Here is a 27,083-nt window from a genome sequence, read left to right on the forward strand (position 1 = left end):
GCTCAGGTAACAAAGTCATGCTAAGCTGCTTGTACTTGACTTTCTTATCCTACTGCACTGAGTATGTGTCTGCTTCGTGATCATATGCGTTTTCAGGATATTCCACGTAAATAATAGCAGTAAAACTTTATCACCTACGAGCCACGGATGGGATTACGCCATGCGTTACCTGCACAGCAATGAACGCAGACCTTCAGGATTTCTCTGGCAGTCTCCCGTGTGCCCCTGGTGCGCCTGCTACGACTTGCGTGCAGCAAGGCCGGCTGCACTTCCATGCGGTTTTACATGGGTTCTCTGTGAACGCAGGAAGACCACGACCTGTAGGTATACCGGTAGGTGGGAAGGACAGTGCAACAAAGTTGCAAAATGTTCTCACCCGCCTAAACTGTTCCGAAGCAAAAGAAGGGACAACTAAGAATCCTGTAGTTCTAGCCAAACTCTAGAAAAGTTTCCAACGTCGCCGCTCAAGTCGATTACCCACGGTGCAGACTATGACTAGTGCGCAGAAAGAAGTATCGCATAGGTAGAGAGCGAACAACCGAACTGGAATCTCTCTTTACGCAACTGATTTTGTCTGCGTGTCTACAAGTTTATACTCAAATGCTAGTGTTATTTTCCACTGCGCCAGCTAAAGTCATCTATAGTGTTCGAGAAATTTTGAGTGATATTCATTGTGTCGGGTCCTACAACGGCGGGCAAACTGCGCTTAAAGTAGAGCACGGCGTAATCGCGAAATACAGAGCATGAGCAAGTATATGTCAGCCAATACCTTTTCTTAAAGACTGTCAACGTTTGACGCCGGCAGACAGCTCTCAGCTTGGTACGTAGCCATGAGCACTTCACGCTGCGTAGGGATGCCCTTCACAAAAAAGCCACGAAGTTCGGCTTTACGTGAAAGACTTTAGCGCTGAAGCCAGGAGAACTGAACCTCAATGAATTTGCTCTCGGTTACGATTTTAGTAGAGACACTTATTTTGTACTAGTGGCAAAAGTTTCAGTATAGGTGTGAAGCATTCAGGGTGTTCCAACACAGCACCATGCATCACGCCACATATTCAGTAAAATTTCTCGAGCACCGTCCCTGAGGACGGTGCCTACAAACGTTCCTCACAACTGCGAGTTTCCTTGACTGGCACAGTTCTTCAGCAGGTGGAATGTTGCAGGCCTATACGGCCTTCGTTGAGCACGTGCACGTTGACGTTACTAGAACCTTTCAGGCCTTGAAACTTCACCTCCGTTGACTTCCTTTCAGAAGCCACCCCTAGAATGTTTGGAGTAGAGGCCGGCTTTCTGAACACACTGTAATGCAGCAAAGCGACTCTCATAGCAGTACTAGTGCGAACACGGACTTTCGTGGTGCTTAGGAGCTGAACCGAATTTTCCTCATAATGGTTGAAGGTTGTGAGCTGCGAATATTTGGAAAGCAAACCCGCAAGGCGGCTACTGAAGTCACGTGCGCCATTCGTATCTTCCGCGAAATTCCTTGAATCTCTCAAAAGCAGACGTAGAAATACTATACAGTCCCAAGCGGCACTTCACTAAGCAGCTGAGCGCCAAAAGCAGATAGTGTGTCATCACGCCAAGACAAATCCTACATAGGCCCGAGTGTTGCCCGCAATCGTTCTTTTGCCGAGGGTATCATGAATTTTGCTGGAGAATAGCCATTTGTCGTTGGAAGAATTCGCTTTACGCGTATCAATGTGGAACGTAGTGACGGGACATGCATCCAAGTCACGCATAAAGTGCCTAGGCCCGATGCCTGCATTCACACAAAGCCACACAAAAGATTGGAGGCTGTTATTCAGCATTAAGATTCTCGTGTTCCTGGCTGCAGTTGATACGGTTGCGCCTAAGAGTTACCACACTCCGCGGAAAAAGCGTCCGCTTTTAGTCACAGATGCGGACCCTCTCTACGCGGGCTTTATATCAGGGAATGCCCCCCCATAGTCAGCAGTAAGCATTGAATGGCACGTTCCATGATTATGGAGAACTATGCAGTGAGTGACGATTGAAGCATTAAACTCTGCGCTACAAATGGGCTACGAGCACTATTCCTGCTAACTCATCCAACCGGGCGCTGTCCGTTGTCCTGTAGTTTTCCATCAGCCATTCCTCAACAGAAAGTCTGCAAAGTACTTGATGCACGATTATATGGTTGCAAGTGTGGCGTCCACTGCTTCGGCGGACAACTGAGTGCGCAACGAGCGGCTACGCGATGGAAAGAGGCTTTGTGGGATGGGAAATGTTGCTCGTTTCGAAGAGAGAAGAAAGAGCATTAGAAGCTACAAAATGCGGGGTTCAGTCTGCAAGCATCAGCCCAAATGGCAGTGCGAAAAAGCACACTCTATGCAGGCCGCGCGAAAGCGGAAAAGCACGTCTGCTCGTCATACACCTCACTCTTTGCCCTGTCGCACACCATATTGTTACGCTGAGGCCATCATCCTCCTTGGTCCCTGCACAAAGTGGCACAAAACTTGCCCAAAGCATGCGCTGTTGTATTTCAAACAGTATAGATGAACTTTAAACTGTAGCCAGTCGTACGAATAGGCCGGCCATTCGCCACGCACTAGGCTTTCATCCTTGCTTTGGCACCGCGCAGCCAAACCAGCGAGACACCGGAGCTTCGGAGAGATGAGTTGATATTTCAGTATGCTCCTGCCAGCTACGAGTCACAGTGACCTATTAAATCACTTCCGGGAGCTAGGAGAAAGGTGATCTTTGCACTGTACAATCGTGGATCGCAGTAAAGAATCGTACGACACGATAGCACTAGACGCAGTTTCTGTTTATTTGGCCTTTCGTCATCTGCGCCACGAGAGTGAAATACTTGTATGAAAACGGTATGGACTACTGGAGTACTGTTGCGCCTGGGGTGCCTGCTCTGGACCTAGACTGCATGCCGCTGTGACCCATGTAGCTCCAACAAAAGGTCAGTCCATAATTTTTCGCCTCGTGCTATGTGCAACGAGGCATGGGACGAGAAAATACACGCTCTCAGTGTTTCCGTGTTCCTCTCTTGTCAAGCTACGGGCATCGGATGAGGAGAAGGAAGAGCCTGACGAGCACGAAATCGAGTTTCGTCGGCGAATGCACATGTGATGTTGCTTCCAGTCATGTGCGGGCTGCAGACAGCCACCGGGCCTACCTGCAGATGCTAACCGTAGAAGGCACACTGGACCATACGATACAGGTACAGCAAATTATGCCTTCGGCTGTCGTTTGAATCCAAATTGCTACAGGCAGCTCTCTTCAGATACATGGATCCTTTCCGTATTGGCCGCGCAGCTGTGACATGAATTGACTTTGCTAAATGGAGCTGCGCTGCGTGCCCTTCTCCTCGTAGCAACGGTAAAACAATAAGCTGCTAACGCGCCTTGCTAGACCCCCAGTTTTGCAGCTTTATCTACAGGCTGGATGATCGTAATTTACCTGAAGGATTTGCCCGTTTTTTTGCCGAGTTGTTGGTTACCCTTGAGCATGACTGAATACTCAAAAATTTGAGCAGAAGGAGGTTAAGTGTACGCCAATAGTACGTCCTATCTGCGATTCGTTTGCGTAATCCGCTCTTCAAGCCAGGGCGCTTCTGGGACGTTGCAACATGGCTGGTCTCCCTCTAGTATCATCCACAATGTCGTCGTAAATTCTTTCCATGGAGAGCAAGCTGACTTCAACGATAGCGGCGCACTCCACAGACGCTGTGTGGCTACCAAAGAAATTGACAACCCTGGACAGAAGGACGGTCCTGAGTTTGCCTACTAAAGGTTTCAACTGTTCATGCGAAGAAAATAGAGTAGTTGGAGCTTCCGTCGCAGACAAGGACATAACAAATGCCTAGGGCGCTACGGGCCGTTGCTTTATCCTTGTCGGTAATGGAATACTGCGTGACTGCCCTTAAACTAGCCAGGAGAACCAAGAGGGTTATCGCTTTGATAATAGACAATAGACTATTCTCCAGCGATAGTTCAGCTCCCTTCCTAAATACGACAGCTCATTTCCTGCCACGACAGCGGATCAACGAGTTGATGTGGATGACATTAAATTGCAGGATATCCATGCATCTCTACCGTCTGTACTGAATAGAGGCCCTGAACAGCGGCTCTAGTTCATCGGATCATGATATTTTGCCGGGTGTTATGAGATCGCGAGCGTCTGGAACCACTATCTACTGGTTTTTATCTTTGCAATCAAGAAGCACTAGCCGTCTTCTTTTGTCATTAGAAATTATTGCGATATTGTCAATGACAACACGCCCATCAACTTTGGTAGTTTCATTCACACAACGTTTAGCGACTCGTGCTCTCCCATACACTGGTAAAATTACCTAAAATCGCCGAACGTAGGAAGACTGCTCTCCACAGAAACAGTTAGTACTGTTATCACATTCTGGCAGTGCAGTACCAGAGGTATCCGTGGAACACGACAGCCTCAGCATAATGTTGAACATTTCTGAAAGACAAAAGGCGAAACGCAACTGCACCCATTCTTTTGGCTGCGAAAGATAAAAATGTCGAAAAAAAAGCCAGAAACTAAAATGGAAGGTTTCACTTCACGACCAGAAATGCTTTATATGAATCTAGTATCTCCTCGGGGAAATTTCTACGTTGGGTAAGGTAGATGTCTTTTGCGATTCCCATATTGGTGATCTGCTCGACGCCTGTGTATCATATATCATTGTCATTCCAAGTAGGGAAACACTGTACTATCCAGTGTATATACACAACTAGTACAAGGATTTCATAAGATTGTAGCGTGGCTCGATAAGAGAAAGCTGCTTAGACTGGCCTCACATCAGAACCATTCCAGGTGATTTGACTTCAGCCTCTCAGGCGGACCACAGCATACTCACCACAGCATACTCCTAACGGTCACGACAGCTTGAATACAAGAAACACTGCCACCATTTGAACAGCAAAAATGCATACCCTACCGAGCTCCCATTTGCGGGCATTTTCGCAGCAGAAAAACGACAGCCAGCGCGCTTCTTGCCCCGTGCTTCAAGGCAAATGCAATATCGATAGTCATGCCTCTATAGAACTGCTCAGTGCAGGCGTGTGCTCGCTGTCTACACGCACTCACTCACTGTGTCAGCCCAATAGCAGAGGGCTTTGTGCATAAATCAAGAAGAAGATGGCAGATCAACGACAATCCATAGGAAAATATTTTGAGGCTGCAGTCGGGGAATTCCGCTCGCCGTGGGTCTCACGGCTTCTCCCCACAACGGCAGCCCCGTTGGCTTACCACAAGTAACTTTGGGCGCCTTCGGTGTTTTACATTTTCCCGGAATCTTGCGCTTCGCCACGCGGCCAGTGGCGAAATGGTACCCTGGCTCCTTTGTTTTTGCTATTCAGGTAGTACGTTGAAGCACGGCAGGAAACACCCATCATAGACCACAGCGTCATTCAGGGGCAGTTCGCTCTCCCGTGGACGACCATGATGCACAGGCTTTAGGCTTTCGTTATACCTGCGAGGCAGAGCACACAAACGATATCGTGGCAAGCGCGACGTCTGCGGACGATTCCGGCAAGCAAACAGATTTCCCTCGTAAAACAGCTCATATTCTTTGACTTGCACCTGGATTCGCTCGATTTACTCAATGCCTCTGTTAACACTAGCTCATAGCTCATGCAAGTACGTTAAGTGACGTGTATAGCTGATGTGACGTGCTGCAAGCCTTCTCTGCCCTCTCTGACTCTCTGTGAAACCTGGAGCCGTTAGTCCCCTCAGAGCTTAGGGTAGCAGCTTTCCAATTTTTAAAAAATAGTTCATTGCTCACTGTGCCGCGTCACCGCATCCGCATTGAGCGATTCCTTTGGTTCTTAGTGACAGCAAAAGACACACTAGCTTTTCCGGAAGAACGCTTAACCAAAGTTACGATTGGGACGGTACTGGCCAGAGGACTCCGGACTCCGAGTATGCAGACAAGGCGAAAAGTAAAAATTCAGCAAGAGTACTCTAGGTATCTGCTTAACAATTAAGTGTCTAGTGGCCAAAACAAAATTTTCAACCTGCGTGCAAAAGGAATGCATGCCATGTGCACCGTATCATTTTGTCAAATTGTTTCTGAAGGCGCACGTAGGTAGCTTCCACTATATCGTGTTATCCCGCGCCTGAGGACTCTAGTTGACACTGCAAGCACTGAGTTTAAAACAGGGTCTGCTGATATTCATGAATCAGCGAAACACACGACGTTGTAATCTAAAGATGAACTCGTACTTGCACGGCGCGAAAAGCGCATTTTCATAAGATCTTCCGATGCATCAAGCGGCATGCGCCCTTGAGCAAGCGAATCTTCTCTTCACAAATCCGGATTGAAGGCGTTGTGAGCGCTGAAAGCTGAAATATCTGCTCCGGCATGTCAATGAAAACTATTTCGGATATCCTGTGCATGGAAGTGTGTTCGTGCATAGCTGTCCGTCTGCATTTCAAACGAAATTGCATTCTAAAGCAAACGCTCATCACTTCACTCAATGACAAGCTGGCTCAAAGGGATGCTGGGGCAGCAGCAACCGAAGCACAAGCGCCATGCAAGGACTTTGCACAACGCTGTGCGCAGTCAGACTGGCATGGGCGAATGCGTAACAGTGAATTCAGTATTTATTTCACTCATAGGACTCCAGTAAAAATGCGTCACAGCAAGGCGGTCGAGTACCTTGCCGAGTCCCGTGTCTATGCTGCCGTGCCACACTACACATTTATCATTCCTTGGGGTTTACTAGAGCCTTTGTGTGCTTCAAGTCTTTTAAATCTATTCCTAGAAAATTTGATGAGCAAGTTACTTCCAACGAGCAGTTTCCAACCCTGGCTGTGTTGTGGAGATAATAATTATCAGTCTGTTCATGGGCAGTATCACACGTCAAGGAATAAAAATTTCCTGTTATGCTTAGAGCCTAGTCTAGTACCGCGCCACATTCAGCAGTTTTTACATTTAATTCTCTCTATTGGAGTGTGTACTGAAGTCCTACACAAGCTGATATTCAGATGGATGCACAGTTATAGAGAACACGGCGTTCGCGTTGTAGCTCCAGTGGTTAGCATGGTAGCGACACTGTCTTTTCTCGGATTCGCTGTCATTTATTTACACATGTATTGAGAGGACTGCGGCTGACGTTGCTGGTGTTCTTCCGAGCTCCGTGGCTTCATCCACTGCATGCCATGCATATTTACTTGCGTATGCAATTTTGCCCGCATCTGACGTGCACTGTCAGTTAATCTGCCACTACGTATCGCCTTATCGGCCTCTATGAAGGTTCACGGTACCTTTCAACATGTTGCACTGCTTGTCGTTGTTCTTCTTCCGGACTCGACATTTCCTGTGGTTTCTTGCAAAACAGAGGTGAAGTTTTGCCTCTGGCCAATGTGAAACGCATGTCGTAGTTTAGCTAAACTAAACTGACAGCGGCAGAGCTGAAGAGCGTATTCTTGCCAGCGTCTTTGGAGGGCAAATATACGGAAGCTCTACTGTATTTGATTTTAGCGATTAGTGTTCAACCTTATGCGAAGCTCCACCAAAGGTGGTTCCGAAATTGTGCAAATGGACGCCCTGTGAACTTGCCTCGTTTACACTCTGGAGAGAGTATGCAGAGGCTGTGTCTCTATCTGGTTGTCTGCTGATGAGCACCACGACATTGCCCAGTTACGTCAACTCTGTCTAATTCATATTTTGTCTTTTCTTTACATATCTACTATGCTTGTAGGCATAGAGGTATGTAGAGAAAGGTAGTACTGCTGAAGCAGCAGTGTCCCAAGAAGGGCATCGTTTGCCTCTTCTCTAGTGTTCAACAGTACATGGACATAGCATCTGGAGGACGAGGTGTTGTCTAATTTGTACATCCGCTGCTCTGCCGGAAAAATCTTGAAACGTAATTTTCCTGTTATCTCTCTTACACGAAAACAGGGTACGTCACACGAGCTGAGCACGCAGAGAAAGACACGTCAGTCCGCGTTTGGTTGTTGGTACTCCCAAGCCTCAACTTATCAAAAGCCACTACAGTAGACTGCATCGAGTCTTAGTCTAGATGAAACGATAAGAAGCCCCTCAGGACTGACAAGAGCCAAGCTTTGGTAGAATATGCTATGTGGCCTCAGTCCCCAGCGAATGTAAGCTTTGGCGTGCTTGCTTATGCCTGTAATCTTGAGTAGCCGTGTTGTTGAGTTTAGCGTTTAGGTTGCTTGCAAAGTTCAAGCAGTTAGTTTGGGGACTTTGGAAGCCAGGTCTAAAGATTGTTTAATGCTAATGATGAAAGCCAAAGGAACACAATTAAGCTGTTTGTCGCTTCACTGAGGCTGCTATATATCCTCACTGCCGGGATGTGCGCTGCGTATTGAGCACAAACTAGCACATTCAGTTATATGCGGGCGTGTGCCTGGTAGCAGGCAACATAATATTTGTCGAATCTGTGCAGACGAGGCTTTAGCACCAGCACTGTCTGTATTTCTCCGCCATACACTTACTATTTTACTAAGAAGCTCACTGAGAGCTGGGGTCACGCCCTAGGCGTGGTTCTGCTTTCTGCGCATTATTTTTGCCGACTTTGTTTCAGCCGACTAACCATTGAGCACCACTTAGGAAGTGCTGAGGCCTACCAGCCTGCACCACATCTGTAGGGGTATGTTTAGGAGGGATATACTGCATCACAAGAGATGCTCGCTGAGCGAAGTCAACGGCAGCTCTTGCAGGAGGATCGTCATATATTACAGGCTGCTGACCAGCTTTACAATGAGTGAGTCAAGTGCGATGGTGGAGCTGGTCGTACTAATGTAAAGCGTAGATTACACTGCTTCAACGGGATTTCCTGTAAACCACACGTAGTCTGAGACGTGCCATATCCCACGATGTGCAATGTTTGAAATCGCCGTGAGTGTCCAGCGCACTGACTACATTTCACCTGCACTTGCAGGCCACGAAGTAGAAGTCAATTCTTGTTTATTAAAAACAGTGTGCTGCTGAACTATTTCACGATGAAACCTGCGTTGCAGCTGCAGCACGATTTTCCGGTTGGGTGTAGGCCCTTTTTACGGCAAGCGCTATGGGCTTTCCCGAGGGCTGCTCGACTTGCTGTCATAAGGCAGGGTATCTATGTTGGCCTTGTTTCAGGACTACCTGTTGCATCATGTTCGAAACCCAATATGCACGAAGAACCTGCGATGGCCGTCTGGGATCGTACCTATGTTTGCGCGCTTATTGACGCTGCGTTATGCCTCCTCATATGCACCTTGAATCGTTACAGTTCCACATAATGAAGTTTGCTCTACGTTAGTGGGGAATTTTGTCAGCTTCTGGAAGCGCCACAATTTAAGCAAAAACTAGCAAAGCTGTAGGTAGCTGAACGCAAAAAAGTGAAGCAGTAAATGCAAGTCCGCTCTGTGTAAACGTTACCATGGTGGCCTGCGCCAATGGCTGGGGGAGAGGAGCAGGCGCTGCACCAGTAACGAAAGGGCTCCCCTAATTGTGCTCGGCGTTTGAGCGCTCAGCAAGCATAACAGTGCCACATCACACTCCTGTGCTTTCTTATGCACGCATTTAATAGCAGTTTGTGTTTTGTGTTCTAGAAGAAGTAGGCACGCCGAAACCGGTAACATTGACAAACTAGAAATGAATATCCACTACTTGACAGTGCCAATGAGCAGATGAGAAGTCTAAAAGTCTAATTCACATCAAAACTCAGTGAGAGCTGAACCCATGAGCTCGGCATGTTAAGATCATCGTTAAGTACGATTGCAGTGCCATTCGACAGACCCCTGATTTGTAGGGTCCAGAACTTTTTGTCGGTTCCAGCCGCCTGCCGTCATTGAGGCCTTTCACTGCAAAGGTGGACCAAACCAAAACGGTTCAGCGCTTTGTAAATTCAAAATGTAGACTCATATCCATGGAAGATATGCCTTATTATATCGCTGTGCCAAAAGGAAGGGCTAAAATTGCTATTTGCTATTTGCTGCGCGCACGTGTAAGCTCTGAGCACACAAGCTTTTGCATTCTCTCGGCAAAACATGCCTGCTCCGCATTTAGGTGAGAGCATGCCTATGTACCACGTCTTGAATTGTCTGTACTCAAGAGATATTTTCGCCTGATAATCTGCCCCCACTTACTGGAGTGCGGCATGTTCTGGCTGAGCCCGAAAAGCAAGCAGCGGCGATCAAGTTTGTTCACCTGAACAGCGGTAAAATGCACCTTTGCGTGCCAACACTTTCAACTGCTCTATTCGGGTGAATTTGCCAATAAAACAATATCATGGTGACTTAGTGGGCTGACGCGCCTCCACAGAAGCTGAGTGGATAAAAGAGCAGGAACACCACCAAAGCCAGCGTGGGTGAGCGTGGCTGCTGGCCTCTGTGCTCCCACAGTCTCCTAAGCAGCGCTAATACCATATGCCCTTTTCGCTGTGGAGAAATTTCTGCAAACGCCATGCCTTCCTTCAAAGGGGCAGTTGTGGAAAGCATCGACGAGTAGCGGCCCTTTTGGATCTCAGTTAGTAGCACCCTCATCTCCATGCATTGTGGGTCAGAAGTATCTCAAACACAGATTTTTGCCCTTCTCGCTGATACAGTACGCAGTAGTGGCTTTATTGAATTATTTTGACAGGGAGTGGAGCTGGCACACGACTGCCCCGCAGTATAGACGACAACGATGGCGGGGACAGAAGGCGGCGACGGCAGGGACGTTGAGCAGTGACTCTAATTCCGAAGTACCCTAGAGATATTTGCTGCTAGTGTTAGCCTTTTGGTGCTTAGTTTCTGTGTCGACACTGCTGTCAGCAACATTGTCGCCGACATCTGCAAAGCAGGCAATAGCGCCCAGCCGGTTACGGCATCTCCCATCAACTGCAGCGCATAAATGGAATCCCCCTACTTCCCGTGAACACCTTCAAGAATGCGGAACCTTTCAGAGAAAACAAGACGCAAGGTCACGTGAGCTGCCTTCTCTGGAAACTACCATGAGCGTAAAACTTGCCGAGGCTTCGAAGAAGCGCACAGCTACCTTAACTTTGGTCCTTAAAAATAACGATTTGCAGGCCTTTTGTATTGCTCTCCTCGCAGTTCGTAGAAGGAAGTAACTATATCGATTCAAAGGTCTTCTTGGCAATGCACCAGTGTGTCTCCCCAATCATTATGTTAGCTTTTCTCTCCGCACATTAGGAAAGAAGAGGGGCAGTGGTTCTTATTCTTTCAGGAGAGGAATGCCATGCAAACGGGGAAGTGGTCAAGTGGCCAAAAGCAATCTCATAGTACATTACTAGTTGTAGCACTGTTGAAATAAGAGAGATAAACGGCATCACGAATTTCCTTACTTCCACTTAGAGGAATGCTTACGAGGAGAAAAGCGGCAAACCGAACAGTTCAGCAAAATGAATATATCTAGTTAAATCCACTAAGATGCAAAACACAAAACAGAATGCAAAACTTCGAAGATGCAAGGTCAAATTCGCAGAAGCATGTCGGAAGAACCGAAAATGGTGGAGCTCACGGAGGGAGCAACGTCTTGCAGATCAATCTTGAAAGTCCCGAAAGACCGGTTTATTTTCAGCTCCGGCGTACCCAATTTGCATACAACTGAACTCGACGTCAGAGGGACCCCTATATGAAATCAGTAAGATATGCGCGGCCAGTAGCGAACTGAAGCGCAGGCGCAGCGCTATCTGCGGTGCTGCTCTGTCTTTTATCCGCTTGCAGACAACGATAGTCTGCGAAGATAATTATGCTCCAACTTTTTTGAGGCAATCACAGTTTATATTGAACTAAGGGTCGCCTTCCAGCTGCACCACGAGTAGGTGTCTAGTTGGCTGTCAGCGACCTCTTGTAGGCATCAGCCTGCTCAAAAGTACAGAAGGAGCTAGCTGAGCCCATAAGCAGAGGTAGTGAATAATGCTATTAGCCGTGATTGTTTTATCGCTAGAGACATATGCGATGGTGCTAAAGCTACTGCAACCATGCACCTCCACATGGATTTCAGCAGATGCCAGAAAAATTCAAAAAGGAGAGTGGCGGCCAGTTTGTTTGAAAGGAAGATTCGTTGGAGTTCAAAAGGATTGTATGCCTTCCTGTACTCGAGTTAAGTCAACATAGCTTACAATCCAGAGTGAGATATAGTGCAAGAGCCAGGATTTGAGAAATACGGCCAGAAGCAAACGTAGAACGCGCTAATGTGGGAATCCTGGGAAGAAATTAGCATATGATGTGCCTGAATAGCCTTTCCTTTAGAAAGTCCAAATCATGACTTCGGCTGCTGAGGGCTGCACTTGGAATGACACGGTAATGCAGGTTTGTGGGAAATGATACTCTCAACTCACTGTTGATGGTTTCGGCCACCACAGATATGCTTAACTGTCCACATAACTCCCCAGAAAAAATGATGCTGTCATAGTAACTTTGCCCTCAGAACACGTGCTCCAGAGATGACCACTGAGGTGCAAACTGATGGAACTAACCAGTCGGCTTGCCAATCAGGTATGTTTAGAAACATGTGGGTCCTTTTTCGTGAATTCTTCGTCGTGCACTCGTACTTCCACAAATTCTAGAGCACGCTACAAACTCGTGGCTGAGTGAAAGGGTTGACCACCAGACAGAGCTACGAAGGCGGATATGTGCACTTAGAGAGGCGTTCCACCTAGGGCTGCTCAGTGTCCACAGTTATGTTGAGCAACCGGGAGTCATGCCAACTGCACCGGGACTTCTTCTTGGACACGATTTGAACGAGAATGCGCCTTTACTACAAAGAGCACACTACTTCGTCAGACGAGTTTTAAAAGCCAAAATGTAGCCAGCTACTTTCCGTGAGGCCATTGCAATGGATTGCCTTTCTGTCCACCGGTGCAACCACTCCGGCTGTCTCATTATTCTGCATTAATTCTTTAGCAGTGAGATGGCACTGTCTACAGCGTCATCTGATGATGGTGATCAACTTCTACGATGTATTTAGGCAGCTCAGTAATCATGTACTATCTAGACATTTCCATATGTACGATACAAACTACTAGAATTGTTTGGTGCGAGATGTGTGTTAGGTGCATTTGGTGTCTCACCCCTGAAGAAGTGTCTTTTTCCACAAATAATGACACTTGCCTCATTTTATTGAGCAAAGACATTTGAATAGGTATATTTAACAACCAGGAATGTACGTGAAGGCACGTGAGGCCTACATGGCTGGAACAATGGACTGAGTGTCTTCGTAGCTGCTCGCGCATCGGCTTCCGGCGAAGCAGTCAACCTGTAACACCCTTATCCTGTACATTCAAAACAGTACTACTTTTTTGTTCGAAAAGGTGCACATGTTCTCCTCCTGGCAAACTTCTAACTTCAGGAAGTTCAGTTGTTCTTGCAGGGCCATTCCCCTGCGCCGTCTACTGTCTCTGCCTTTACAGGAGACAGTAACGTATGCATATTAAAACGAAACTACATTGCCGCTTTTTAATACCGAAATAGCACCCAAATACGGTGTTTTCTTGTTCGTGGGCAGTACCACACAAGGAAAATGTCTTCAGTTAAGGTGGCCGTGCGGGTTCGTCCATTCAACGACCGCGAGAAAAACATGAATGCGGTGCTCTGCATTTCTATGGAAGGAAAAAGCACCACAATAGAAAACAAAGATGATGCGAAAAACGCCACGAAGACTTTTGCTTTCGATTATTCATATTGGTCACACGATGGGTTCGAAGTGGACGACTCTGGTTACTGCAGACCAGTAACCACCAAGTACGCAGATCAACAAAGGGTTTACGAAGATGTGGGTAAAGACGTACTCAACAATTCGTTTGAAGGGTATAATGCGTGCCTATTTGCCTATGGTCAAACTGGATCAGGGAAGAGTTACTCTATGGTTGGGTACGGAGCTAATAAGGGTATTATCGTTCGAGCATGCGAAGAAATATTTCAACGTATACAGCAGAAAGCAGACCCCAGTCTCAGAGCCGAGGTTCTTGTAAGCATGCTGGAAATTTATAATGAGCAAGTGCAAGACCTGCTTCAGCCAATGGACAAAAGACCCAAGGGAGGACTGAAAATCAGGCACACTCCTCAGCTAGGCACATTTGTACAAGATCTCAGCAAGTGTCCAGTGGATTCATATGCAGCAATTCAGGCAAAATTAGATGAAGGTATTGTTTTATGATGCTTCCATCGGTTTGATGATTATAGGCTTTTACGTCAGCTAGTGACTGACTTAGTACCAAATTACAAGTGCTAATCATTTACTGACCAAGGAAAACGTAGTTATTCAATTCACTTTTCCCCATAGGCCTACAGTATGAAGAAAAACGCGCTGTCCTGCGCATGGGAGGCTCAGAGCTCGTGTGGCGCTTCCCGCAGGCACGGCCAACCGCACTGTTGGTGCTACTTTGATGAATGCCACTTCATCTCGTGCCCACACGGTCCTGCAGATATTTTTCCGCCAAGTTACTGTAGATCGTATGGTACACAAGAACAGTGCCCGTCCAACATTTAGCGCGAGCAATAGCCTTCTTTCTGCTCGTGAATCATGGCGTACGCTGAGCAGTGTGGATGCATCATGCTTGCGCTGGTAACCTTGTATGTTCAGCCGACTCGGGGGAGCCAGTTTCACAGAAGTGTTCAGAGATAAACCTCGTAGATTTAGCAGGTAGCGAAAGAGCTGGATCAACCGGTGCAACCGGAGACAGACTTAAGGAAGGATGCGCCATCAATCAAAGCCTCAGCGCCCTTGGCAACGTCATATCCGCTCTTGCAGATAAGGCTGCAGGGAAGCTGAAGCCAGGGCAGGTGATACATGGCACATCATCGAAACATCACGCGCCGCCGCGACGACTCAAAAGAAACACCACCTACATCCTACTCAGCTGCGCCTGTGTCTAAAGCACAGATGACATTTTCTGACTTAAAAAAGCAAATTTTCGTAGAAAAGGGGTGTTGCGTGTGATTGTAGGTCGTGCCATACAGGGATTCGGCGCTGACGCGCATTTTGCAAACAGCTTTGGGCGGGAACAGTAAAACTTGCATGATTGCTGCTCTCTCTCCAGCTTCTGTCAATTACGAAGAGACCCTCAGCACTCTTCGCTACGCAGGTGAAAAGACAAGCAACTCAACTGCATCCACACTGAAATAGGTGGCAAGCGCTCAGAAAAACACTTGTTCTCCTCCCCTTGAGCTGGCATATTTTCCTGCTTTTTTATGAATTTATGTAACGGCTTTAAACGCCTCAATAAAATGCAATGCAGTTGTAAGTGCAAGTCTTGCCATTTGCCGTGTTCATGATACCGTATCAAAATCTGCTTAATCCTGAAGCACAGGCAGTCGAAACCGATTCTTTTCTCATGGTCACGATGGCCTTCTGCAGCATGTGCAAACATCAAAAGAATTGACTGCTCAATGCTTACTTTCAGATAGAGTGAAACAAATAAAAAATGAGGCCGTGGTTAACGAAAATCCGCTAGAAAAGTTGATTCGCGAACTCAGAGAAGAAAATGAGCGACTCAAGAAGGTAATTTTTTTTCTGGCCATCGTTATAACGAGATAAAGAGCATCATTCACCAACACTGCTAATCATAGAAGCGTATATCAGTGGTAATTGCGCTTCCAATAGAACACAAGCATGCGTTTTGACACCATGAGGCCAATTTACAATGCGCGCCATCTGCCGGTTCACGTTTTTAGGCAATGGGCGGTGCCTTGCCTGCGCCTACTGGAGGTACAGAGCCAGACCCAGCTATGATAGACGCTATAAGGAAGCAGTATGAGGAAGAGATAGAGGCAAACAAAAGGGCTATGGAAGAGATGACAGTACGTCGTTTCTTCACAAATGCCTCCCTGAATTAGGGAGTTGCGTTCCAAGTTTTCGTAGGTCTCTGACGTGGTATTTTATGGATACGCACTGCGGAAGCAGAACATACTCACTTCAGTGAAATACAGATCATGGCTCTCCAGGTCTCTTATTATTCAGATGTCGTGGCAGCAAAAAGTGGAGGAGGAGAAAAAAAGGGCAGCAGCTACTAGGAAGCCGGAGGAGCAGGCTGAGCTGACACTCCCTACACTACAAAATCTCAACGAAGATCCATTCCTAACTGGGAAAATAATTTGCGTCATTAAGGAAGGCACGAGTACATTTGGCAAAGCCGATGGAGAGGAAGCGCCGACCTTCCGTATCGGTGGCTTGGGCGTGGTAGCAGGGCACGCTACAGTGACTTGTAAAAAAATACAGAACGACGCAGAGGATCCAGAAGACATAGTTTACAACGTCGTCCTGATGGCCACAGGGAAGACAATGGTAAATGGGACTGAACTGCAGGAAGGAGAGCAACGACAACTGCAACACAAGGATAGGATATTATTTGGGCACAACAACCTCTATGTATATGTTGACCCCCTGGATATGGATAAGACCATGCCATCGTGGGAAGAAGCAATGAAAGAAGTGAAGAAGGATCAGATGGAAGCATATGGCCAGACACTTCGCACTGAAGAGGAAGTGGAGAGAGAGAAAAAATTCCGGGAAACACTCAAAGAGCTAGAAGTTGAAAAGAAAGCTCTAGAGCAGGAGAGGCAGGCGCTGCTCAAAAGACTGGAGCAGAAGGAGCAAGAGTTACTTGCAAGCGGCGAAACGCAGGAGGTGATACAGACCAAGCTTAAAGCCCTACAAGAGGAGAAACAAGAAATCGAGCGGCAGTTGCAAAACAAGCAGGACGAACTAAGCGCACGTGAACTTAGGCTTAAAAAGGAAAAAGCAGAAGAGGAGGCGAGGAAAGAGGAGGAAAGAGCCGCTCGAATTGAGCTAGATGAAATAATGACAAGAACATCATTACTAGTAGACGAGGCAAATATGATTGCACAAGAACTAGGCGTTGGGGCTTTCTTTTCTCCGAAACTCACAATGCGCGGAGACGCTGTAGGGAGGGGCGCAAGAGCAACCCTTGGTGGTACTGTAATGCAAAGGCTAGAAATTATGATTAGAGTTGACAGAATGGATTCAGATATTACTCAGCTATGGCCATTAGATCTATTTGAAAGAAAGGTGTTCGAGATGCGAGAAATCTATGCTAATTGGTCTCCGGAGCCAGGACAGCCGTTGATTCTACCTGATAATATGGCAGATCCCTTCGCACCTGATCCCGAGTCGCACCAGGTTCGATAGCGCACTTCACCTGCGCTGCAGAATTAAAATTTTAGCATAAAGACATTTTGCCGCATGTTGGTGTTTAGCACTCGGTCGAAACAACAGGTCGCATTCTGTTTAGATTTTATTATGTCCCCTTTCCGCTGAAAGTCTGAGCATCATGCAATCGGGTTACTTGGGCTATTATTTCGTAGGTTGTGGGACAAGCGTACGTGTATCTTGAGACAATCAGAAGCCTGCTGCCAATAGAACAAGAGCCGTTCCCTATTTTCGATTCTAAGGGACAGAAGCAGGGAACTCTTGTGGTATCGATTGATATTCAAGTCGGACCACCAAGAGCTGACATCGAAGGGTAAGCATTGCAGTATTAAAATATATGGCATACTTTATTATGCTGATAACTGACATTATCTGATGGCATGCTTAAATAACGAGTTTTGTTGATTGCTATCTCCCAGTTCATGCAGTGCCAGTGTTTTCTATCACGGGAAGCGGCAGATTCATGCTTGAATAACGAGTTTTGTTCTCCCAGATCACGCAGTGCCAGTGTGATCTATCATGGAATGCAACCGTTTCACATTCATGGAATGAGCAAGGCTTATTATTTGCGCCTAGGGAGGACGAATTGGTAGCTAGGCGCCTAGAAGATATTGATGACTTCGATTCAGTTGAAGACGTTAGAGGGCGAGTGCTGACGATTACAATCACTGTGCACTCTGCAAACAATTTGCCCGAAAGGTCCTGCAGGCATCCACAAGTGAGAAAGCTACTTAATGTATCAGTACTGCAGATACTGTACACTGTCATCGGGTTGTTTGGATGAAATTGTGGTAGCGGTGGCGCTCGCAGACTGCTGCTTTGGTGGCGACAAGCTGGCATTAAGCCAATGGTCACAACCTGTTTTGGATTCCAGGTGCTCATGGTAACTGAGCACTTTTGATCCCATAACGCGTGGCTGCTTTATACGTTGCATTCTCGTACGTATGAAACACAGGTGTTGTACCGTTGGCTCGATGGAATGACAGAAGTCTCTGCAATTTCCCTTGAAGAGTCTAGTCGCGATGTCGTTTTCAATAGCTCCAGGGTGAGCAGGCTTTCTTTGAGAATTCTCATCAGTGTTCATTTGAGGAGAGACAATATACACGGCTAATAAGACTCAAACAGGGTGTACCAGACTTTAAACAGCGATCCCACTGCACGCAGTACAATTAAAATAATTTGATATGAGTAGTGCCTTTTGGGAGGGCAAAGCTGTATATATGCTCCAGCTTGACCACTGCAGTTGTCCATGTGATGCACAAAACAAAAGGACATAAGCACGCTTTACCCTTTCGACAAATACCACTGGCCATTTGCTTGTTGTTCAGGAGTTTACTCTTGATGCTAATGAGGTTGTCGTTGAGTGGCTTTCTGGCGTCCTGGTATTTGAAGTCAGTGGGAAGTTTGTGGACAAGACAGGGAAAGGCAAGGGTGAAAAAGGATTAGGGGTGCAGAAGCTCGAAGAGGAACTGAAGGAAAAGAAAGTTCTGCTGCAAAAAATCGAAGCAGCACTTAAAATGCAGGGCAATTCGCTTCAAGAATTACTACAAAAGGCCGGAATCGACCCAAAAAGCATAAGTGCGGAAGGGCCTGCAAGAGATGAAGGGGAGAAAAGGAAAGAAAGGAAGACCACGGACCAGAAAGAGGAAGAAAAAGGAAATACTGCCACGGATAGTGTGCCTTCAGTTTCTTTTGAAGCTCAGCAAAGCAATGATGCCTACCAAAAGGCCCCAGATATGCCTCTTGGGGAAATCAGCCAACACGGAGCTTCTAGCCCGACTGATGGTGGAACTGATCTGCAAAATATAGAAGGACAAAAGACTTCAGGAGAAACCGCAGAAGGCCAAGATTCAGCTGCAAATGAGGCCAAGACAGCAAGACACGACACAGTTGATGCGAGGAGTCCTGGGGATGCCGGAGGAAGTGTAGCAGAGCTCATACCAACAGCACCCACCGATCCAATGGAATCAACTGAAGAGAAATCACCTGAAGCAGCGGATTCTCCAGAGCAGCATCCACCGACAGTACAGGCAGAAGAAATGACAGCCAATGATGGAGCCCAAGAAACGGGCTAGCGCAGGAAATGATGTCATGCTGGAACATGCGTGGTGGGACAACTTCAGAGTCAAATTTGAGTTTTTTTGTTGATAGGAAGCTGCTTACCAGTCCATTGCTATGGTGAGCTCTACGGTGTTCATATTGGCAATGAAATGCTCTATGCGTTGAAGTTCGCAAGTATGCAATACTAAGCGAACTCCGTCACGCCATGAGAGGACACCAGTTTCCGTCAGGGCTTGAAAAAGTCTTGTCCTTCCATTCGGCATTTTCTGCATCCTGTCTTTAAACCATTATCGAAGAGTGAGACTGCGGGATTCTGCTGAACTTCGCAGCCGCTAAGGATCATTTACAGTCCTTATAAATGCAGGTTTGGCGCTTCACGTCATGCGTCTTTCCTACATTGGTCTCTTGACGTGTTAGTTGAAGATTTAGGGTCTGCCTGGAAGTTGTCAAGATTGCATGCTGTCTCTACACAAGAGTTTGTTTGTTTCCTGTCTTCAAGGCTTTTCCCTAGAGAAATAGCATTACAAGGAGGAATTTGGCGCAGTTCGTATTTATCCGCTTAGCATATCATTACCTCAAAGTACTGCTGCTGGTAGAGGAAGATGCATCCGTTTTACGCAAACAATGGAATTAAACACAAGCAACTGGAGTAAATGTCCCGAGTTGCTCCACTGGCTCAAACTGCAGAAGATGCAGCGAGCATCTCGCCTTCACATTCACTTTGTGCCATGCATATGTAGCTATTCGTCGCTACATTTGACATGCAAGCTAGTATTGTGCCATTGCATAAGCATCGGACTGCCAATGAAGCATTCTAAAGCTCCGTATATATATTGTTGAATACCTATGCTATAAAAGGAAAGGGGAACTGCGGGGATCAGATATGAGACAATGTTATGTGGATTCTTATTCGCGTGCTTTTGAATAAATGTTGTTCACTCAATACAGCGGTATACTTCCATTGATATAAACTGCAATGCTGTATATCAAGAGGACTCTTCAGTGCCTACTTTCTGTGTCTGAAACTCCTCGAATTTTCCTGATAATGTGGAGTCTCACACACAGCTGCAGAGCCAGTTCTGCTGCAGGGACACCAGGCCGGAAATGCCCACCCGTTTCTACCAGGGCGCGCTGCAACATTTGGCGAAAACGTAATGGCCTCCAGCAGTCTGTAGATGTCTAATAGATTTCATAAAAGTGCATGTATAATACATTTCATAAAATTCTAGAAGAGGATAATTAGACTATGGGTCCAAGCGTGATTGAATTGAGACGTTTCCGAAATTTACGTGATTTACAGCTATGCACCAAGTAGCAGCTGATAACCAACAAAACTCATTTATAAAAGAGAATAGAAGAAAACGAGGCAGGCTTCAAGTAGCAAGTGAATTGCAAGTTGCAGTCCCAACCTTATTCTCCAGCGAAGCACCGACTCACAAAAGCACAGCACTGGAGTTTAACGCGTTTCCAACAGAGGTCTTAGCTGTGGCTATTTCCCTCCTCCTCGGAGCTGCTACTCTCATTTTGAGCCATCGCAGGCGCCAAGAATTTCTGGAGCTCAAGTCGATCTACTCCCGTGAACTGCACGGATTGCCCTCTGCGTCTTGGTGGCTCCGGTGAATCTGGCTGACAAGCCTCAGCAGTAGATTGCCGTTGCAACCGATGTGCCAAGGGAGCGATCAAAAGGCTTCTACGTGGAGGCGGCGGTACCAAGCAAGACTGAGGGGCACGCATGCTTGAGCGTCTCGGAGCTGTAACAGCTGGTGGCTCTTGGCCCTGACCAGCCTGATCGGCGGTAAGGTGGGAATCTACCGCCGCGCCTTCCGGAAACCTCGACACAGCGCTAGCCCGCGAAGCAGAGAGCCGGGAGGCTGCAGCAGCTGCGGCAAGTGCCATCTCTGCGTCTGGCTCAGTAGTAGCAGCTTCGCCGACATCATCGTCCTCACCCGAAGAAGTCTCCCGTGTACTCTGTTTTCTCAAGGAAGTAGTATTGTCTTGGTGAAGCTCTGCATTCAGCTCCTTCTCATACAGGTCTGACTGCCTGTCACTTTGCCCTGCTTGACCCCCTTCCAGTAAATCTGTTATGCACTCGCTAGCTTCACTGCGGTGCAATAGCGATCTCTGTCGTTGCCTCTGTTCCTCCTGGGTAAGGCGTTCCTCTTCAGGCACCGACTGACACTGCGAATGCAGATAATCTGCCTGTTGGGTCAGTCTTTTGTCTTGGTTTCCCGAACGCTTTCCACAACAAGCGCTCTTTAGAGCATTTTTCAGCTTTGCTCCGAGCCCTCGAGGGACCTTGTGGTCTCGAGCAAATGTTCCTACACGAGTCAACACAGTAGCCCTTTGGACGAAGGATCCGCCATTTTTACTCAGCCGCTTCCGGCGAAGAGTACTGCGCCGGCTTTCACCTTTGGATTGTTTGTGAGCACAAAGGGGTCCTGCTTTTTCAAGAAGAAACAACAGGTGCTTCATATACATGAGCTGGTTGGACGCAGTGTTACTTTGCAGTAGCCTGTTTGTCCGCCAGAAAGCTTGAATCTTCAGCGCCGCCAAGTACTGAAGGATGTCAAACTCCGGTTTGACTGCAGAAGCGTCACTGAAATGACTCATCCACGAATAAACAAGCCTCGGATTCAGCTCTACCTTCTGCGGCCCCTGAGATGGGTCAGACGCTGTAGGGGTCTCTCTACGCTGAGCATGGGCTTCGCACGCAAGGCATGCTGTATTAAGCACCATATCTCTGATGTGCACACTGTTGTTGTGCACAGGAAGCGGATAAGCAGCTAAGTGAGCAAGAATTGCGTGCATCCGGCGACAGCCTAAGTCAATATAGAGGTTCTTGAAACCTATTGGAGGTTGTATTTCGTTCAACACCTGTAGCGCTACATGAATCGGCAGCCAACTGAGCTTCATTTCGCGTAAGCGCCACTTATTCAGCAGATCTTGGTGCTCCTGCGCAACCTTCCATAGTTCCTGGTTTCGCTTTGCGTCGACGTAGCCCTTCAGGACAGCGCTTGTGAATACATTCATCAGCAGGAAGAAGACCAGGGCAACAAAACTAATAACGTAGCCCATAAGGACCCACGCCAACAGTACCATATCAGTTTCATAGTAGTAGGTACGCCCTTGGAGCATAATATCATGCCAATTTTCTCCCGTGGAACACGAAAGAAGAAGCACGATTGTGTCCAAAAAGGATTCAAAGGAAAGGTGCAGTTTTGGGTCGTATGGAACGTCGTGGAATAAACATGTCCCAATTAATGTGTACACGAGGACGGTAAACCCGAAAAAGAAAAGGGCGCGACGAAGTGAAGCGAACATATTAAACAAGCTGATAGAGAGAACACGCATTCCTGGAAGATAATTGCATGCAACATAAGCAACTCGAATCATCCTGAAAGCAACGGGCCAAAGTGGCTCGGCAGGAAAGGCAGTATCCAGCGAAGTTGAAAGACCCCAAATCAAAGCTATTAAAGAGATGAATGCATTGGCCAGGTCCACAATGAAGATTGGTTTTTCAAACAAAGATCTTCCTAGCACCACGAGCCTTATACACTGCTCTAGGACGTACCCAATAACAATGGCAGCATTGAACCAAAAAATCCAAAGCTGGAACTCAGGAAAGTGCCACCTGATATCCGCCTCAGCCCATGCTCCTGCTGCTAACATTGTCACACAGGATGCTGCGGAAACTAACGCTATTGCAACGTCGACCTTCTTGTCCGTAATGATCCGAGCCATCAAGCTTCCACTTCCTAGTCCTTTACTCCTCACGGAACCGCCGTTCCGGCCTAAAATTCCTTCGATCGAGGCAGAGCTAAAAATAGCTCGTTGCATTTCATTCCAACGAAGTACTGTTGCGCTTCTGACACCTCCGGTGTATTCCAGTGTCTCCTGTTCTTGATCTAGAACATCCACAAGGATGCCCACAAACAAATTCATGACAAAGATGCTGAGCAGCGAAACTACAAGGGCGCAAAGAATAATGGTCAGACATTGGTGACGCTCTCCAAGATCTAGAAATGAAATCAGTATGCGGGGCCAGTCCTCAGCAGTAGTTAGGATAAACACACTCAAGAAACTTTCGCCGAGAGAAGTGAGGTTAGCGGTGGCCAAAGGCACGGCTGGAGGGTCACCCGCTACAGGTTGCAGCAAAAGCCGAAATCCTAAGGCAAAGAACGTGACAATCAAGATAAATATGAAGCCCAAACTAAAAATTTTGTTTCCAGCGGAAAGCATTGCTAGCGCCAACCTGTGGATGCCTGTGTTCTTTAAGAGGCGGAGGAGCCAGACACATCGAAGGACGCGAGCACACTGAGCAAATCTAAACCATACACACCGAACCATTACACCGTTTGTACCGCTGCTGCTTAATAGGAGGGAAGCAGTTAAAAAACACCAGGACATCAACTGAAGTACTGACTCGTAGCAATTAAAGCGAGAATAAAAAAACGGAGAGCTTTTTCCCATGACCCCAATGACAATTCTCATGAATATATCAACCGTGAGTGCAACTTGGGCCCCGAGTTCGATGTAGACGAATGTTCGCCATACTGTTGTGTCTTTCTTCATGCAGCAATCTGCTATGAGCTCCCCAAGCGATAGGAAGTGCAAAAGTAGCCGAATCCAGCCAATCCCACTGATTCCACAGACGTCGCGAATATGTGCCGTAAATGCACGCCAGACTGTATATACGGTCTGAAGGCAAGAGGGAAGCTGCTGGCTACTTTGGGGTTTCGCATGAGCTTCCGCGAAACGTTTTTGAAACGTAAATCCTCCACTTGAGCCTGGCTTCGCCCTTATTTCGGTGATTGTTCCAAATTCTGAGCCGTTCGATTCCTTGTTATCAAGCTGGCGTGCTTGGCCAGACGGTTGTTGGTAGAGTACTTCACAGTCTGCCCTCACCATGTGGCCCGCATACGCTATATGCAAGAATGGACTGTCTGGATCCACCGGAGTAATCCGTTCTATTACAGCAGCTGCACCTGCCCGCAGTGCAATGCGGCCTTGCTTCATTACCTCCTTGATCGCAGCCCAGAACATGGTACAAAGCTCGCCAATCGACAGCTCCTCCTCGCGCAAATCATGCATCGCTGCAAAAAACAAAAGAGCGCCAAGACGCAACCTTTGTTCTCGAGGTCTCAAACTGTGTAGAAAATTTTCGTTGGCACAACGTACACAGGGGCCATGCTCAGTGTCCACAACTCAGTGGCAGCATTGACATTAGGCCTCCTGAAGTATAAACGTTGGACAAGCAGAAGAACTTTATTTCTTTTAAGTAACAAATAGTCTCCCGCAAAAGTTTCAACTTTACATACTGGATGACGCTGCCCTCGAACCTCCATGTGGAATTGCCAGAAATACAGTATGGTCGTCTGCAGCAAACTTAACTGCTGCCTTATTTGTTATTTCCATCTGCATGAAATCGTCCAGAAATGGCAGTCCACTTGGTTCTCCTCCCTTCCGGAATGCGGTAGAAGCCTTGCTTCCGTTGGTTTCTGATGTTGAACTCGATTCTTGCGTGGTTCCTTCGGTATTTATACCTCCCGCTTCCTCAGGTCGTTTTGACAGTCCACGTTCGGTCATAACTTTGTCAAACGCTATTTCACCGATTAGCTCTCTTTTCTGCGGCTTTGACATGGCTGAAATGCAACTATTGCTGCGACTGCCGCCCTTGTCTGCCCCCAAAACCTGACTGTTAGAGTTCGCTTTAGAGGCCATGCGACTGCTTTTCCTCGCAACTGTCTTGCAAATATCCAAGACAATGGAAGTCTTACGCGCAAATTCATCCAATGCCTTAGCAGACTTTGCGTGGTCTGCGCCTGAAACGGAGTGGAAAGAGGAAGCAGTTAAGTAATCTTAAACTAACCTCAACTATTTCAACTGAACCTTAGCCTACGGTACTAGTTTAAGGATAAAGAAGTGCTACAGCGGGCTCCTCAGAAACGAGGAACGTGATGTACGGTATTAAAGGAAAACACCCCACCGGTGGTAATAGCCTTTATTAACTCGTCTCGTTCTGCAACTGTTGCCATGTTGGCTTGTGTGTAAAGTGCTTGAGCATTTTCTCCTTGGAGTGCGTCAGCCGCTGGCATCGCAATCCCTGCAATGCGACAGGTAGAGATGAACCTAGCAGCGTACTTGACGCTGAGAGCTTTCTGTGTCTGGGTAAATTGGCCAATCATAATGGCACCGTAGAGATTGAAAATCAGGCAGTTCAAAAACAAAACCGAAAAGAAAAGAAAAGTGTTGATGGCTGTCACTCGAGATGGCGCAGACAGAATTTTATCTGACAGCTTGTGGGAGTCAAAAGTAAGACTCTCCAATTCTCCGCTGTACACTTGATCTATTTCTTTGACGAAAACGTCCCAAGCCTCTCCAGTAAAAATAGTCAACAGTAGCAGAAGCGAGTTGCCGGCATTTTCAAAATTGAAGTACTTCGTTAAGTTAAGAGAAACAGTCCCTGCATGCGTAGACACGTACTTCGGATCGAAAAAGAGAAACAAGCCGAGTTGTGCCACCACAGCGCAACAATAGATAATCAGGAGGATGTAGGGTAATAACGTGTTGTGCAACGTAAGCAGTAACTCAGCCGTTAGCCTCAATGAAGAGAAAAACTTGAGCAGCTTAAAGATTCGCAAAGGTCGCACCAATGACAAGACAACGGCCACTGTCCCTAACACTCCTTCGATCTTCACAATCGAAGACCTGCACCCTACAATCTCCGAGCATAATAATAATGCAAAGAATCCATCTATCACGGCAAGAATCGCAGCTAAGATGTCCAAACAAAGGAATCCGTCCTCCATGCATCGTTTTCCGAAAGCTAGTAACAACACTATTGCTTCAAGCACAAATGCTGAACTTGAAAGGAGGTCCAATACGCTAAGCACCACACTGGTAGCATTGTCAGTGTGAGCGAACATGCAAATTATATCAAGGACAACTAGAACTAGCATTGCTACAGAAAAGAACTTGTTGGTGGCCAAACGGAAGGCATAGCCCTTAAGTTCCATGAAAAGAAAGCGAAGGCGATTTTGTATTTCTGGAAACCTTATTTCAAGCTCCCTGATGACCCGCCGGCATAGAGTCCTCCAGTGGCCACTACACATTCGCTTTATTTTCGCCAAGAAGCCGACGTCAGTTTGCGCCGTTGTATCTTCGATCTCCAACGATGATGGCGGTATATGTTCACTTATGCAGTTCTTTTTCTGGTCGAGCTCTACCATCAGATACTTAATCCAGTCTGTTCCTAACAGCTGGTAGACTCTCCATTCAGACTCTTTGAGAATAGCGGGGCGTGTGGGTGCCTCAGAATGGTGTCTGTCAAAAGCTTCCCAAAGCACTGCTATGGCCAAGTTCATTAGAAGCATGCCGCCAATGATCACCATTACTGGAAAAGCAGTGTAAATTACCAGGCCGTCGCTCCGCGAATCCCCATTAGCTTGAGTTTGCATTGTGAAAGCCCATCCTTCTAAAGTGAATCCCTGAAGCAAGGTAACTGCCGCGGCGCCTAGAGTTTGAACACCAATAACTCCGAAGCCCACTTCTTCATTTGCCTGCATCTCATCCCAAGCCCTCTCTTGAAGGCGTCTGCGCTCTTCAGGGCTGCAAGAAGAAGTGACAGAGTGAAGGAAGATATTACGGCATTGTGTGCCTTCCTTGCAAGGAGACTTACGCGTAGAGCAAAATTTAAATTGCGACTCATCGAGATCCCAGTAGAAACTGTCAGCAGAGCATGAATCGCTTGCTTGTACTTCCGGTGGTAAGGATAGCTCTGGGTAGCAGCGATACCAGCAGGTAAAGCCATAGAAGTGCAGTAGCACAATGAGTACTAATACTGAGAACGTCAGTACGAAGATGCATACTGCTGCTAAATCGTTTGCGCTGCTGCCCAACTGCCTGATTG

General features: G+C 47.1%; 2 protein-coding genes across 2 annotated transcripts; one reads left to right on the top strand and one right to left on the bottom strand.

Moving 5' to 3' along the window:
- Nucleotides 1-13,465: 13,465 nt before the first annotated feature.
- ETH_00025240 (kinesin, putative) lies at nucleotides 13,466-19,188 on the top strand (the record flags this gene model as incomplete). The annotated part of the gene is made up of 10 exons (XM_013373004.1): nucleotides 13,466-14,087; nucleotides 14,528-14,814; nucleotides 14,891-15,029; nucleotides 15,348-15,445; nucleotides 15,619-15,744; nucleotides 15,806-17,083; nucleotides 17,269-17,426; nucleotides 17,690-17,831; nucleotides 18,069-18,158; nucleotides 18,442-19,188. The coding sequence occupies 10 exons, from the start codon at nucleotides 13,466-13,468 to the stop codon at nucleotides 19,186-19,188; spliced, it is 3,687 nt and encodes a 1,228-aa protein (XP_013228458.1).
- A 1,465-nt stretch (nucleotides 19,189-20,653) lies between these two features.
- On the bottom strand, nucleotides 20,654-26,739 carry ETH_00025245 (cation channel domain-containing protein, putative; the record flags this gene model as incomplete). The annotated part of the gene is made up of 3 exons (XM_013373005.1): nucleotides 20,654-24,267; nucleotides 24,493-24,996; nucleotides 25,161-26,739. 3 exons carry the CDS (start codon nucleotides 26,737-26,739, stop codon nucleotides 20,654-20,656), a joined length of 5,697 nt encoding a protein of 1,898 aa, XP_013228459.1.
- Between the last annotated feature and the right edge of the window lie 344 nt (nucleotides 26,740-27,083).

The sequence above is a fragment of the Eimeria tenella genome, genomic scaffold, assembly GCF_000499545.2.
Source record: "Eimeria tenella Houghton genomic scaffold, Eth_scaff117, whole genome shotgun sequence".
Lineage (NCBI taxonomy): Eukaryota > Apicomplexa > Conoidasida > Eucoccidiorida > Eimeriidae > Eimeria > Eimeria tenella.